At 39.9% G+C, this 17,163-nt stretch overlaps 1 protein-coding gene across 1 annotated transcript in view; it reads right to left on the reverse strand.

Annotated features, from left to right (window-relative positions):
* PCCA (propionyl-CoA carboxylase subunit alpha) overlaps positions 1-16,848 on the reverse strand; it is a 1,085,625-nt gene extending 1,068,777 nt beyond the window's left edge. The window contains 1 exon segment of the mRNA XM_030201346.1: positions 16,729-16,848. Within this exon segment, the coding sequence (XP_030057206.1) occupies positions 16,729-16,791 (63 nt within the window). The 5' untranslated portion in view covers positions 16,792-16,848.
* Positions 16,849-17,163: the final 315 nt, after the last annotated feature.

Below are 17,163 nucleotides of genomic sequence, written 5' to 3' on the forward strand. Positions count from 1 at the left end.
TTAAGAAATGGTAGGAGGCCAAAAAATTAATAAAAACCTGGGTGCAATCTGAGGATATGCCCAAGGTACATCACCTAAGCTCTATAGAAAAACTCAGACTGCCTTGATCCCACGTGGCGCCTGCAGGTGGGAAAGTACATGCATGCATGGTGCCACTTCCAAAAGCATCTTGAATTAGAAGCTGGGGAATGTGTCTGTGCCGGGCTCAGATGGCATCACCATATGTAGAATTGTATCCTGCATGTCCTTGGAGAAAAAGCATTACGATATTTTAACTTGGACAACACAACATAAAACTCCCAGTAGCATCAGCAACTGATTAAAGATCCTGAGCAAATATGCATGCAGACACCATAGCAAAGCACACCAACGATGAAATTTGAGCATTGAAAGACAGTCCTGGTCAAGTATAAACCCCAAACAGTGCAAAGAGAACAAATCTTGCTTCTTAATGAAGACCGAGGGCAGATTCACTTTCATCTTTTGAAGTTAAGACAGATTCTTATCCAAAGAAGCATTTAACTGGTGCACCCCCCCCCCCCCCCCCCCCGTCATTGCCATTAACCATTGCAAATTGGATAACATCACAAAAAAGGAAAAGTAAACCCAGCTTCTGTGATAAGAGAAGCTAAAGGGAGGAAATAAAATGTTAACACAGGCGAGAAGAATCTAGTTTCTTGACACCAAACATCACATCACGTGCCCTTACTACAAAGCTCCTACCATAGAGGAAAGGTTCAAACCCCAAATTCCAAAGTCACTGCAATAAGAACATGCAATGGCGTACCGTGGTGTGAAAAAGTTCTGCATCACCTGTGCGATAAGGATAATGCATCTCTGACTAGCTTTCCGCCTAAATGTAACGTGGAAAATACTGCATATCATATGCCATTTTATTCAGAATTCAAGTTTGCATCAATTGTATGTGTTTTTCTGATATTTTTCGGCGCTTGTAAGGGCTTTTATCCTGCCCACTGGTGTTCCATTAGGAGCTTCTAAATTTGTTGCATTTTCAGATTGAAATGATCGATTGCATTGAGAGTTTTCTGACCAATGAATATGCTTTAGTTTTTAGCCAATCATTGAGGAGATTAAAACAGTTATAAAGGCATGTAAAACCGTGATTTTAAACACATGCTTGTTGGCTAGCCTTGAAGTAGCGTCATGATAAAGGCACAATTCAAGTTTCTGTATCAAGAAGACCGAATTCGGGTGGCAGTGTTGTATGAGGAAGGCTATTCCAGTCGTCAAATTGCAAAAAAAGTTGGCCATAACCATAGTACAGTCCGTAGGATCCTGCTAAAACTGAAAGAGACTGGCAGCACAAAGGACAGACCCAGATATGGTTGGCCCAGAAAGACAACTGAAAGTGAAGATTGTGTGCTGATACGGACATTTCTTGGAAACCGCAAGTTAACATCACCACAGCTATTAGGGGACTGGAAAGAAAAATGTCCAGTTGATGTATGCACGTCAACTGTGAGAAGAAACTGTCTAGGAGTTGGCTTGAGAGTATGCGAAGCAAGGAAAAAGCCGACCACTGATCACTGTTGACCAGAGACAGAAGCGAATGAACTGGGCTAAGAAATATTGTAACTGGAGCAAAGAGGACTGGGAAAAGGTGCTCTTCAGTGATAAAAGCACTTTGTGTGTGCTAGGAGACCATGGAAAGACCTATGTAAGGAGATATCCAGGAGAAGAATTTAAGCCAGAGAGTGTCTCAATCTTTCAGTGAAGCATCCAGTGAAAGTGATGATCTGGGGCTGTATGGCAGGGAGTGGCGTTAGGAGACTTCATGATGAGGATGAAATGGTGAATGAACGAAAATACATTGAAATTCTTGAAAAATGCATGTTGCCTTCTGGAGTCTACATGTTCTAGGATGGCAATGCACAATGTCATCGTACAAAGACAGTCAACAAGTGGAGGAAAAGGAAAGGGGTAAGGATAAGGAACTTGGAATGGCCAGCACAATCTCCAGATCTCAACCCCACTGAAAATCTGTGATATAAAATCTCATTGGAAAAAAAATCAAAGACACGCCCAGGACCAAACGAGAACTTATTGAGTCACTCATTGCAGTCTGGAATCGAATTATTACTCCGGAACAGCTGCTGAAACTGGTTCACTCCATGCCAGAGAGATGCAGACTTGTTAGAAAGAGCAGAGGCTGACCAATAAAGTATTAGTTTAAAAATTGTTTCAAATGGTCCTTTTCAGGCCACAGAATTAATATAAAAAAATAATAATAAAGTGAAAATAAATTTAACAGTGCTACTCTAACACTATGTTGCTAAGTGTATAATGTATATACACTTGTGATATGCATAACACACTTAGCAACATACTATATATAGCTCAAAAAATAGGATAGATGGCGCTAAATAAAAAATGTCAATGCTAAGTACATGCAAAATTGAATTTACAACTTACTTATGAACTTAATATATGAATTTAATTTCATTAACTCATAGCAGAAAGAGAAATAAACAAAAACATGATTTTCTAAACAGGTGATGCAGGACTTTTTCCCCAGGTTAAGATCATAAGAGGAAATGGTGCGGCACCCCCTTAACTCTAGTGTGCGGATCCAGCCCCACCAAGCCTTCCATTTGACACGTTCCTCCAGCCGCCACTTCTGCTTCTCCAGACTAGCAGCAGCAAAACAAGATACTATGATCTTGGGACCTGCACTCTACCTACCCATATCCCTTGGCTGTTGATCCAGCCCCCTTTGACGTCACTTCCAGTTCCAGAACAAAGCCAACAGTCGAAGATAGGCAGAATGCAGTCCTCACGATCGTGATATGTTGTACTTTTTTGTCACTAGTTTGGCGCTGCAACAGCATTGTGGGGGGGGGGGGGGGGAGGAAGAGAGAGAGAGAGGGGATGAGGAAAGCAGAAATCAAGAGATAACATAAGGTAGAAAAAATTTTTTTTTCCATTAGGATAAAGTAGTATTGTAGCTGTGTTAATAAACATTTATAAGTAGAAAATGGAAGAGAAGTTTCGACCTTGTCTATTATTTTATCTGAATTGATTTTAATAGTGGTGGGGAGATCCCTATCAAAAAAGACACCTAAATATTTTATGGAGGAAACTACCCATTTAAGGGGGTATCCTGGGATAGTGAAGGGGGTGCAAGCATCATTTAGGAGGCATCAGCTCAGTTTTGTCCCAGTTAATTTTATAGCCAGATAATTGTGAAAAACGGGAGATTAGCTTAATTAATGCATCCATGGAGGCCTGGGGCTTAGCAAGATATAGCATGATGTCGTCTGCATATGCCGAAAGCTTAAACTCATTGCTACCTATGAGGACACCCACAATCCCGTGTGAATTTTGAATAGCTGTCAGGAGGGGTTCCAGCGCTAAATTAAATAGCAAAGGCGACACAGAGCAGCCTTGTCTAGTGCCTCTGTGCAATATGAGTGGAGCAGAGAGCTCGCCATTGGCGGCAATGCGTGCAGTCGGCGTAGAGTACAGGAGGTGCAACATATGTATAAAGAAGTCTGGAAAACCAAAATGCTTAAGCACCCTTAATAGGTATTTCCACTCCACCCGGTCAAAGGCTTTTTCAGCATCTAGAGAAACAGACAAGTAGGTTAAGCCATAGACCGAGCGGAGTGGATAAGGTGACACAGTAATCTAGTGTTGTCGGCCCCATATCTGGACTTAACAAACCCAGCTTGATCTCTATGTATAAGAGATTGTATGACGTTGTCCAGTTTTGTCTATTTGATACTCACACTGAAGAAATATATTATAGACAACTTTGAAAACCATCGGATGTTCTGAATTTGTATGTTAGAGCCTTCTCGTTATTGGTGTGACCCCTGACGCAGGTGCGGTAGCACCGAAAAACGGCCCATGCCGGGTCTCTCTTCAATCAAATTTCATTATTAAAGGATTTTTTTAAATATAAGAACTGTGTCCCTTTTGTTTTTAAAGGCCCTTTGTGCTGTTATTTTTGGTTGTCCAGCCTGCAACATAATATTTTTGCAAAGATTTTATAATCTGCGTTTAACAATGAAATTGGTCTATAGTTATGCACTGATGTGATTTGAAATGTATCTGGCTAAAAAATCACCACGCTTTGTCAAATATAAGAACAAATGGTCGGTGCTAGGGTCATATCTCTCAACTGTAAGATGAACAATGTTGCAAACTATTCTGTATTATATGCATGAACTATTCTGTATGCTAATTATATCCCCAACTAATATATTCCCCCCCCCCCCCCCGCTTTTTTTTTCTCCTTCTCCTCTCTCTCTCTCCCATAAACTCTTGTTCTTGCACCCAACTACTTGTACTTTACTGCGTTATGCATTAGATCAGCATTGTTGCTTGTTGTTGCTTTCTCTTTTGTAACAAAATCAATAACAAAATATTTACACATAAGTAGAAAATGGAAATAAGGTGATTTTTATTGGACTAATTTCAATATATTTTTGACTAAATTTCAGAGATCAACCCCCCCCCCCCCCCCCCCCAAGGTCGGGATAGGATACCATAACAGTATTAGAACCGTACTGACCCGAGAAAGGAGGTTTTGGCCTCTAAAAGCTAACTGAAAAATGTATTAGTCCAATAAAATGGTATCTTATTTTCCATTTTTTTTTATTTCTATTTGATTATTTGTCAGGTTTTTTTCAAATTTACCCCCTTTTTACTAAGCCACACTAGCAGCTTAGTAAACGGGGGGGTTAATCTGCTATCTTTATATTTTGCACAGTATTAGGGGACATGCATCACTGTTTCTGTGGCAGTTGTACTGTATGCAGAGTCTAGGAGTTCAGTTTAATTTTTGTCTATGTATTTCTACTTCTAGTTTGTCGATACTTATTGTGTGCTAGGTGAGAATGTATCCGTGTTCTTTATGTGCGTGAAAAAGACATGGCTTTCTTTTCTGTAGGTGCGTGAAAAAAACATAGCTTTCTTTGGCACCAACTGTGCAGGATCGATCTGTACAAATCTGGCTTGTTTAGTTTTACAATGAGTGCATTGATGTTCTAGTGCTCACTGCAATGTTTATTTATTAGGATTTATTTACCGCCTTTTTGAAGGAACTCACTCAAGGTGGTGTACAGTAAGAATAGCTCAAACATGAGCAATAGGCAATTAGAGCAGTAAAAATATTCGAACAATACAAAGTATGGCATGGTATACTACTTGCAATGACAACACAATATGTACTAGAACATTATAATTGGTAGTGAAGGGTAAGGAAAAAAAGTTGTAACATATAGATGAGTAAGAAAGTAGGAAGAATTAGAAAGTAAGGTGATTGATTTGAAGAAAGTTGCACGTGAAGTCAGAGAGATGGTTAAATATCTCAACTAGGGTAGAAGTGGATAAACATGTCCCGCGGCAGTATGTGCAGCTCGAGTCAATCCTTGTGTGTGTGACTAACAAGTTAGTTACTTCTTCCATTTTTAAGATACCAAATTTTCCTAGGTACACCCTTGTTGTGTGACTTGTGGATTATTACTAAAAATAATTTTTTCATATAGTAGAGGCAGTGTTTTAAAAAAATGATTGGCTACGAGGTGTATTTTCAAAGCACTTAGACTTACAAAGTTCCATAGAAACCTATGGAACTTTGGAAGGCTAAGTGCTTTGAAAATATGCCTCTAGGTATGCTACTGAGAACACGTGATCTAAATTATCAAAGGCAGCAGTAAGGTCTAAGCATATCATTCACTGATCTCCCCGTAATTTCACATAATTATGCAGTGCTATAATGGGCAAGTAAACCTGATTCATAGCCATGAAGGATATTTTGTGCCTCCAAAGTCATTCATCTTGAAATAAAACACATTTTTCTAATAAATTGCATTTAAAAAAGGCAGCCACTGGATGATAATTTTGTAGTTCATTAATATTTGCAAATGATTTCTTCAGGAATAAAAAATGTTTTCCCAAAGCGTTCGGAAAAGTACCACATGATTTCAGAACATACCAAAATAGGGAGAAGCACTTCACATGCAATTTTAACCCATACCAGTAGAAATCAAACAAAATAAAACATGGAAAAGAAAATAAGATACCTTTTTTATTGGACATAACTTAATACATTTCTTGATTAGCTTTCGAAGGTTGCCCTTCTTCGTCAGATCGGAAATAAGCAAATGTGCTAGCTGACAGTGTATATAAGTGAAAACATTCAAGCATTACTATGACAGTCTGACAGGGTGGGAGGATGGGGGTGGGTCGGAGGTATGCATGGGGACATCAAAGCATATCATTGATATTCTAACAGGATGGGTGTGGATAGGTGAGGGGTGGGGTGATCAACAGAGACATACAGCTTTATGGTTTATAATGGGCTAGGAACCCCAGATCCTTGTTAAGTCCTTTCTGTTGGGTGTTAAAATATTCAATCATTCTGACTTCAAAGGTCTTATGTTCTTGTATGGTTTTAAAGTTACCTTTCAGGATTCTCACTGTGAAATCACTGGTACAGTGTCCTGGTCCTGTAAAATGCTGACCAACAGGCGTGGGAGCCCTACTGGCACCAGTATTGTTCATGTGATGTCTATGTAAATTGAATCTTGTCTTAAGCATCTGGCCTGTTTCTCCAATATAGCATCCTTCGTTACATCTTTTACACTGAACGATATATACCACATTGGAAGATGAGCAAGTGAAAGATCCCTTTATGTTGAATATCTTTCCTTTGTGGATGACTTTGGGGTCCTGTGAAATATTTTGGCATAGTTTGCAACTGGATAAATTACAGGGAAGTGTGCCCTTCTGTTCCTTTTCAGTCTGTGATGGAAGTTTACTTCTGATTAGCTTGTGTTTTAAGTTGGGTGGCTGTCGGAAGGCCAGTACTGGTGGGGATGGGAATATCTCTTTCAGTAATTCATCCTCCTGGAGTATAGGTTGTAGATCTCTTATGGATTTTCCTCAGTTTTTCCAGCTCTGGATTGTATGTCACTACAAGGGGGATTCTGTCTGTGGATTTTTTTCTCCTTGTACTGTAGCAGATTCTCCCTGGGTGTTTTGAGGGAAACCACAAACCGGGAAACCCTGGCAGACCAATCATATCAGGTATTGGCACACTCACGGAAGAAATATCTGGACTCATAGAGGGAATTCTGAAACCTCTCGTATACAAAACTAACAGCTACAAGACACCACAGACTTTCTGAATAAATTGAAAAATATCAAGCAACTACCACCTAACACCCTTCTGGTCACGATGGATGTAGAATCACTACACAGCATCATTCCACATGCGGATGGCATAGCTGCATGTGGAAGACTCCTAAAAAAATCCACACTGGACCATCAATACTCACCAGAAACTATTACAAAATTAATCAAATTCATTTTAACTCACAACTACTTCCGCTTTAACAATGATTTCTATCTACAAATAATGGGCACTGCGATGGGCACCAGGACAGCACCCCAATATGCCAACCTTTTTATGGCTGAGCTGGAAGAGACATTTCTGAATACACACCAGACCAAACCTTTAAAATACTACCGGTACATCGATGACATTTTTATGATTTGGACGGAAGGTGAAGAAACTCTGAAACAATTTTATTCTGCCTTCAATACATACCATCCTACAATCAGATTCAAAATTGACTACTCCCCAGAAAAAGTCAATTTTTTGGACACCACAGTCTCAATCAGTGATAGCTGTATACGAACATCTATATACAAGAAACCCACAGACAGATGCAGCTACCTCCACAACTCCAGCTTCCATCCTTCACATACAAAAAGATCCATCATTTACAGCCAAGCCACAAGATACCACCGTATCTGCTCTGACCCAGGGGACAGAGACAGACATCTGACTGCATCCTTCAAACAGAAAGGCTACAACCCCAAAATAATCTCCAAGAATATTGCCTCCTCCCTCAAAACACCCAAGGAGAATCTGCTACAGTACAAGGAGAAAAAATCCACAGACAGAATCCCCCTTGTAGTGACATACAATCCAGAGCTGGAAAAACTGAGGAAAATCATAAGAGATCTACAACCTATACTCCAGGAGGATGAATTACTGAAAGAGATATTCCCATCCCCACCAGTACTGGCCTTCTGACAGCCACCCAACTTAAAACACAAGCTAATCAGAAGTAAACTTCCATCACAGACTGAAAAGGAACAGAAGGGCACACTTCCCTGTAATTTATCCAGTTGCAAACTATGCCAAAATATTTCACAGGACCCCACAGTCATCCACATAGGAAAGATATTCAACATAAAGGGATCTTTCACTTGCTCATCTTCCAATGTGGTATATATCATTCAGTGTAAAAAAATGTAACGAAGGATGCTATATTGGAGAAACAGGCCAGATGCTTAAGACAAGATTCAATTTACATAGACATCACATGAACAATACTGGTGCCAGTAGGGCTCCCACGCCTGTTGGTCAGCATTTTACAGGACCAGGACACTGTACCAGTGACTTCACAGTGAGAATCCTCAAAGGTAACTTTAAAACCATACAAGAACTTAAGACCTTTGAAGTCAGAATGATTGAATATTTTAACACCCAACAGAAAGGACTTAACAAGGATCTGGGGTTCCTAGCCCATTATAAACCATAAAGCTGTATGTCTCTGTTGATCACCCCACCCCTCACCTATCCACACCCATCCTGTTAGAATATCAATGATATGCTTTGATGTCCCCATGCATACCTCCGACCCACCCCCATCCTCCCACCCTGTCAGACTGTCATAGTAATGCTTGAATGTTTTCACTTATATACACTGTCAGCTAGCACATTTGCTTATTTCCGATCTGACGAAGAAGGGCAACCTTCGAAAGCTAATCAAGAAATGTATTCAGTTATGTCCAATAAAAAAAGGTATCATCTTATTTTCTTTTCCATGTTTTATTTTGTTTGATTTCTATTGATAACCTTAAGAGTGGACTAACATGGCTACCACACTCCTTAACCCATACCAGGGAACTAGGTCTCACCAAGAGTTATGGTGCAGTTAAAAGACAAAACATTCTCAAGCTTACAAACAAGGCACCCGCCAAAACTCAGTCCACCTATACTCTGATAACACCTCATTGTCACCTTCTCCAAAATCAAAGCACAATTCCAAAACTCCCAGGTTACTATGGACTAAATTCAGTAAACAGTGAACAAATTTGGGCACTGAAAAAATGCGCAAGTGCAATTCTATAAACGGCACTCCAAGTTGGGCACCTAGCACTAGGATTTATACCAACTGAACCCTGGTGTAAATCCACATGCCTAAATTAGTTGCAGATCCCCCAATTCTAACAGAACGTGCATCTTTAGTGAACATTCCTGACCTACCCATGCCCCTTTTCAGTTGCACACTAAAGGATTTGCATGCACATCTTTATAGAATAGCGCTTAGCAAGATGCACACGTAAATCCAAATTGTTGCCAACTCTGACTGTTAGTATCCAATTACTGGCACTAATAGGCTAGTTATTCAAACTGCGCATACAAATTGGACACACGCAATTTATAGAATTCTCCTGCACAATTCTCAAAATCATCTGCTGAAGACTTCTCAAAACCTAACTGAACCTTCCTCTAAGAGCCTGCCAACTTCTGGAGCAAACTATGAAGCTCCTTAGGTCTATTCAGAGATGTTGTTAGCAATATTATACATCTATGATACTTTCTCTGCTTAATTACTCAACTGTGGAAAGAGGAATTTTTTTTTTTTAATTAGAGACCAAATCCTCCATTGAATGACTTTCACCATCTAGGCTTCTTATGATGTAACTATTTATTTATTTGTTGCATTTGTATCCCACATTTTCCTACCAATTTGCAGGCTCGATGTGGCTTACATTATGCCGTAATGGCGATCGCCATTTCCGGATAGAGAAATACAAGTGGTATTGCATTAAGATTCATAAATGGTAAAGTAGAATACACAGTGGTACTGAATTGAAGTTCCTAAATGACAAAGTGAATTATTCTATAAGTTAGACAACAAGTTCATTTCCGGTATGTGAAATAAAGTGGTAGGGCGTATTGTGTAACTTTCATTAGTAGCACGTAGGTTATCAGTCTAGTGTAGAGATTTCTGTTTTGTCTAGTTCATGTAGAAGCTAGTTGTCTAGTATTTAGGATGGATCATTATGGTATGCCTTTTTGAACAGGTTGGTTTTCTGTAGTTTTCGGAAGATTGCTAGATCTTGCATTGTTTTTATAGCCTTTGGTAGTGCGTTCCACAGTTGTGCACTTATGTAGGAGAAGCTGGATGCATATGTACAACTATCACTTCAAAACACAACTGAACATAGTACCAGGGTAAAGCCAACTTTTGAAGAAAAAAAAAAAACACAAATTAGGAGGAGATAGGGTATCAAAAGGAGTCTTTCTATACCATGTTCCATTTGCATACCAACTCATCCACAGTAGAACCAGTCCAAAGAAGCCCAATGCTCAAGACACACTGAATTAGACTCAAGATGCTACTGAGAATAGGCTTATCCACCACACCAGATAAGTCAATCAAGAAAGCAAACCAAAAAGGTGGTTAGTCTAGGGAATTTCCAGATCAGTAACATTAGAAAAGGTAGATAAATTTCCAGAGATAAACATCACATTTACAACACACTTGGACCCACTCACACATTCCCAAAATCACAAATATCCAAAACTTTGCTAGCACAGTATCTAAATGAAGACCGATATCACTCAAATGATCTATAGGACATCTGTTTTCTGATTTCAAGGTGCTCAAATTCAAGAGAGTGTCAACAGAAGACCTGGAAGGCAATAATCTAAGTAACAGGAGTTGTGGAACTCTAACTACTAAATATTACACATCCTCCAAAATTATTCTGAAATTAAAAGCCACTCCTCTTCTTTCTTGACCAAAGAATACTCAATAGGGCAAAGCTGCAGCAATGTCAACGTATACCCTGTATTCACTCATGTCTCAGTAATAACAGCAATCCAAATTATACTGGTAAGATCATATAGAAGTGAACCCTGATTCACATTCATTCAACAAAGAAAAGCAAACTAACAAAAAGTATACAAGACGGTAAAAACAACCCAAATGCCTATCCTGCCACAATCATACAGAATCCCTTCTCTGTCCCACAAGACAGGAATAGACTGCACACACTCACACCAGAGACAAACACCAGCTGATTTAAAAATAAACTCTTTAAGTGCCATTCTGACCCCTCACCGCATAATCGTAAATAGTAGAAAGGCAAAACAATCACAAAAAAAAAAAAAATCCAGCAGAGTCCTCCAACAATCCTATAACGGCCACACAAAGCAGCAGGGTCTCCAGCAACTTAAAATGCTGAAGTATAGACCTACTCCAGGAGCAGCTCAACAGATGTCCCACAATGTTCCCAGGCTAGTAATACGCACAGCACCAGCAGCTGACCTCCAGACAAGAAAACTTCAAGCCTTCAAAGAAACCGCCTAAGGATGTAGAGAAGAAAGGAACCAATTTTTTGATGACCAAATTGAATCGTATATATTCCTGGATAATCCTGCATCCAGGGGAAGCAGAAATCAGTTTATTCAAATGTTAATGGGGTGTACATAAGATTGGAACTGCAAGTTGATCTCTGCACCAATGTTTCCCAAGTTATGGAAGGCTAACATAGGAGATGCTGTGCTCTCGCATCGCTCTTCTGTTTGGAAGAAAGTAGGATTGCTGGAGGGGGACAAATTTTATATGAACATGGCAAGAATATAACAGGGGCAATGATACAATACAGCAAAAGTCATGACAGGAGGAAAAAAGTTACTGCATATGTAGCTTGCACAAGGAAGAGGAGAGGCAAGGAATTATTAAATGACTAGGGAGTAGCAGAGTTACCATATGGCAGAGAAGGATGAGAAGAGATATGTTAATCTTCTTAGACATATTGATATGCTCCTAATTGCTTTTTGATTTAGCAGCTGAAGGGGCTCATTTTCAAAAGAGAAACACCCAAAAGGTGTCAAAACACCGCTGTGCTCTTATTAGGAAAGGCAGTGTATCAAGTACCAATTAAACATTTGGCCAGATTTCTTCTCAAAATATCCAAATCTTATTTTCAAAACCTATTTTGTAGATGTTTATCTATGCAGTTCGCCTGCAGTGTGTCCAATCACAAGGAGGCGTTTTGAGGGCAAGATTAAAGTGAATTTATGGCTGTAAAACATCCAAGTGTTAGGCACACCCTAATGGACCAAAACAAAAACGTCTAGGGGGAAAACTTCAATGTTTTGGTCTAGACCTGTTTTTTAATGAAAAAGACCCCAAAAGGTGCCCTAAATGACCAGATAACCACTGGAAGGATTCAGGGATGAACCCCCTTAATCCCCCAGTGGTTACTGATCCCCTCACATCCCCCCAAAAATGTGAATAAAAATAGTACTTGCCAGCCTCTATGACAACCTCAGACGTTATAGACTGGTCCATCAGAGAAGCAAGCAGGTCCCTGGAGTAATGTAGCACTGGGTGAAGTGCACTGTAGACAAGTGGACCTAGGACCATACCTTCCCCTACCTGTTACACGCTGTAGAAACTGAGCCCTCCTAAACTCACCAAAAACCCACTGTAACCACATATAGGTGCCCCCTTCACCTATAAGTGGTGTATAGCTGGGAGTAGATTTTGGAAAGCTCAGTAGACAAGATAAGGGAGCAACAATGAGAAATGTACCTGGGAGCATTCATATGAAGCCCACAGCAGTGCCCCCTAGACTAACCAATTGCTCTCCTGCGATGTCTGGGGAACCAGTATGATAAAAATGCTGGCCCCCTCCTACATCCCAATGGCTTGACTGTCTACATTTTCACTTGTACATTGATGGGGTTTTTTTTTTTTTTTAAATGCCTGAAAAAATAAATGAACAGAGCACAAAACCTTGCTACAAACAGTATTTAAAGGGGGGGGGGGGAACACATATTTTGCTATTTCAAAAATGGTATGTTTTTTATTCGGATTTGGGACATTTAGCATAAAACATCCAAAGCCGACAGATGTCTATCGAAAATTCTCCTCTAAGTTATATAAATGCATACTGCATAAGTGATATAACAAGAAAGGGAAATCATAGGCCAATCTGGTGCATCCTCATAATCCTGGTTATAATATGCTTAAAGGAAGTCTGGGAATGTGTACATAAAAAGGAGAACGAAATTGTGATGAGTGGATTAGAGACTAATTTACTAACCTTTCTTAGCATATAAACATGGAACAGGAAAAGGGTCTAAGTAAATCAGATTTTAAGAGAGCTGCTTCAAAGGGATAAAGTTGTGAGGTAAAAGGAGAAGATTGAAAACCCTCTATGGACAAAGAAAGTACAGCACTGGGTATGTCTAGTAACGCTATTGAAATGATTAGTAGTAGTAGAAGCAAGAGGAGAAGCTAGCAGCTAAGACTAAGTTTTTGAGCTACCTCCTAAATTCAAAGAAAATGTATCAAGGCGTTGGTTTTAGTTATCTACAGCCTTTTACCTACGTGAAATTGATCCTTGCATTAATTTTACTAACACTGTGGTCATCCAAATTTATTACAACAAAGCACTATCTAGTTATATAATAAGATGTTGCTTCTGCATATAGTACAATCATTCTAGGTTCTTTATATGATATTTCAGTTCAAGCATTCATTCCAGCAAGTAACTGTGCCCTGCACTCTATGCAAGTTACTGACAGTCATTAATAATGCTAATTAAGGAGACAGCATTCACAGCCCCAAGGGGAAGGAATCACAGCAATTGCATAACAGTAATATTCAGGATATATGAATACAGGATTCCAAAGAAGGTACAACCCTAGCTCATACTGTGGGCTTTCACTGCAATGGCCGATTTATAAGGATGACTGAAAGAGAACAAGAATGGGGAAAATTCACAATTACCCAAGTTGGAGCAGGTTCAACTGAAAACTGAATGCCCTAAAAGGACCATGTTTATGTCAAGAGTGAGGCTGCCAGGGCCAGCGTTAGAGAGGTGGTAAAAAGGGCGATTGCCCTGGGCCCCCAAACCTGTCTAGGCTGAAGTCCAGCTTTTAGGGCCCCTCCCCAGTTTCTGCCCTGGCCTCTAAATGTCTTACACCAATCCTGAAGGCTGCTGCAGCAAAGCAACTGTTAGAGAGGGAGGAAGTGTAAAAGAGAACATGCCTATTATTGCTATTAATTTATTTCATTCTTGTAGCAGTCAATAGAATAAAATAAAACATAGAAAATATGTTACCTTTTTTATTGGACTAACAATACATTTCTTGATTAGCTTTCGAAGGTAACCCTTCTTCATCAGATCAGAAATAAGCAAATTTTGATAAGTAACAGCATATATAAGTGAAACATCAAAGTATTTCAGTGACAGTCTGAAAGGATGAGGGAGGTGTGGGCTAGGTGAGAAACAGAGACGGGCTGAGAGGATGAGGGACAGGGAGATATGCATGGTGATCAGAGGGTGACAAAGCAGTGAAATATCATGGTTTATAATGGGCTAGAAAACCCAGATCTTTGTTAAGTCCTGTCTGGTGGGTGTCAAAATATTTAATCATTTTGACTTCAAAGGTCTTACGTTCCTGTATTGTTTTAAAGTTTCCCTTAAGTATTCTCACCATAAAATCATTAGTACAGTGTTCTGGTTTTGTAAAGTGCTGTCCCACAGAGGTAACATCCTGGTTGGCACTGGCATTTTTCATATGATGTCTATGCAAATTAAATCTCTTCTTCAGGATCTGGCTTGTTTCTCCAATATAGCACCCTTCATCACATTTTTTACACTGGATGACATATACTACATTGGAAGATGAGCATGTGAAGGATTCCTTTATGTTGAATATTTTTCCTTTGTGAATGACTGTGGGGTCTTGTGAAATGTTTTGGCATAGTTTGCAGCTGGATATATTGCAAAGATGTGTGTCATTCTCTTCTTTATGGGTCTCTGTTGAGAGCTTGCTTCTCACTAGCTTGTGTTTTAAATTGGGTGGCTGTCGGAAGGCCAGCACTGGTGGGGATGGGAATATCTCTTTCAGTAATTCATCCTCCTGGAATAGTGGCTGCAGATCTCTTATGATTTTCCTCAGTTTTTCCAGCTCTGGGCTGTATGTCACTATAAGGGGGGTTCGGTCTGTGGTTTTCTTTTTATTGTAGCAGATTTTCCCTGGTTGTTTTGAGGGAGGAGGCAATATTCTTGGAGATTATTTGGGGGTTGTAGCCTTTCTGTTCGAAGAATGCGGTCAGGGTTTTGAGGTGCCTATCTCTGTCCCCTGGGTCAGAGCAAATACGGTGGTATCTTGTGGCTTGGCTATGAATAATGGATTTTTTTGTATGTGAAGGGTGGAAGCTGGAGTTGTGGAGGTAGCTGCATTTGTCTGTGGGTTTCCTATATATGGATGTTTGTATGTAGCCATTGCTGATTGAAACTGTTCTTGTTAAATTCTAATTTTCATACAAATATTTAAATACTATAATTATAACCTGGATGAAGTTTAATGTCCCTCCCCCTTATCTTTCTCCAATAGTCTTTGTAAACAACTATTTCTTTCGTTATTGGCAATATATCAAACAAAGCTGAAATATGACCAGAAGGAAGCTGTCATATCTAAAATAAAGCCAGTTAACATTAGTTATAGAGGCAGGCCGATCTGCTATTATTATGCAATATTAGATTTTACTTAAAAGACCAGAAAGGCAATATGAAATAGCCCACATTGATTAATAGTCTGCAGGTATTTTTTTACCTGTAGACGTTTCATAACCACCTAAGCAAAACCTCACATACTTCTGGTTTAATTATTGTCCTGGAGGAAACAAAACCAGCCATAAAGATTTGTAGTTGCTTTTTCTGTAGGTAGTTTCCTCTTTGGAAATAAAACAAACATGACTGGATAGGCTAAAAGGTCTTTGCAGTCTATTTTACACATTTACAGACCCACACCAACAAGTCAGAATCCCTTCTTCTCCCTCAGTGATTGTGTGTTTGATGATATGATATTTTCAAATCTATGCATTACTTCCCTGCCATTGGGAATACCTCCAGGCAATACTGACAGTATTACTACCTTGTAACAACAACGTTGGAGGTGAGCAATTGACAGCCGCCCACTTACAAGGACAAAATTCTATTTTGACAGAAATGGCTTTGAATATTGTCCTCTACAAATATAAGCGTAAAAATAAAAAAAGATCATTATTCTGTAGTGCTAATTTTTTTTTTTTGCTTACTGCTTTTATGTTATATACAAAACACACAAACATAGAAGACAATTACTTAAAACAAAAATGAAATAGGCTGTATTTAATTGTGAACTCACTTACCAAACCTTGAATTCTGAGGTGACCTGTAGTTAATTCTGACAAGAACCATAGCCCGATAGAAAACAGTTGTTGTTTAGGAGAAAATATGTTCAACTTTCCATAACGGTATGGATAATTAGACATACTCAAACTGAAAACTACCTGCTCGTGTTCCACCTTTGTAGAGGTTACCTCAGAACCAGGATGTCAGACAGGGTTTTGAAAGCAGCCGGTTTCCTGCAGCATTGTCGTAGAACAAAAGTCCAGCATGCCCCTGCTACCCCTACACAAAAAACCTTCGTTGCATGGATGTCTCTGGGGTTCCTGAAGCTACACGCTAACAAAAAAACAACCGAACCGCGAAGAACGCTACAAACAGCCTCAGAGGTAAAAAGCAGGTCAAGGATTAAGTACAGTGGTCGGCTGCTCATTTTAAGTCAATCCCAAGCAACCATCTGCAGCGGTTTTTCACACTCACCTTCAACATTACTATTATCCTGTGCACACCAGAAACAGCTCTGCACGCCGCCATTACTGCCATTCTGAGCCCAGCTTGACCTCTCCACGAGAGACGTCTCTACTACTCCGAGGCTCTGGAAGCCACGGCAAGCCTATTGCGTCACGATGACGTTCGTGTCTCCGCCCCCTGTGTCGGCCTGCGAGCTGGGCTGGCGGGAAAAAGCGGAGCGGCTGCGCGGAGGTAGAGAGAGAAGGGGAGGTACTCAGGTGGTGGAGGGGAATCAGCGTTGGAACGAAGTGAGGTTGTACACGTGGTATTTCTTTTAGATTATTAATTTTGGGGGGAAATGACTGACCAGAGCTGCTGGATATAGAGGTATGCTTAACTATGCCTGGCTTTGCTTCTGGTAGCGCACGATTTAGTGCTGTGCCTTCGGCTCCTGAAAGAAAATAG

This window comes from Microcaecilia unicolor, chromosome 4 (genome assembly GCF_901765095.1).
Source record: "Microcaecilia unicolor chromosome 4, aMicUni1.1, whole genome shotgun sequence".
Classification (NCBI taxonomy): domain Eukaryota; kingdom Metazoa; phylum Chordata; class Amphibia; order Gymnophiona; family Siphonopidae; genus Microcaecilia; species Microcaecilia unicolor.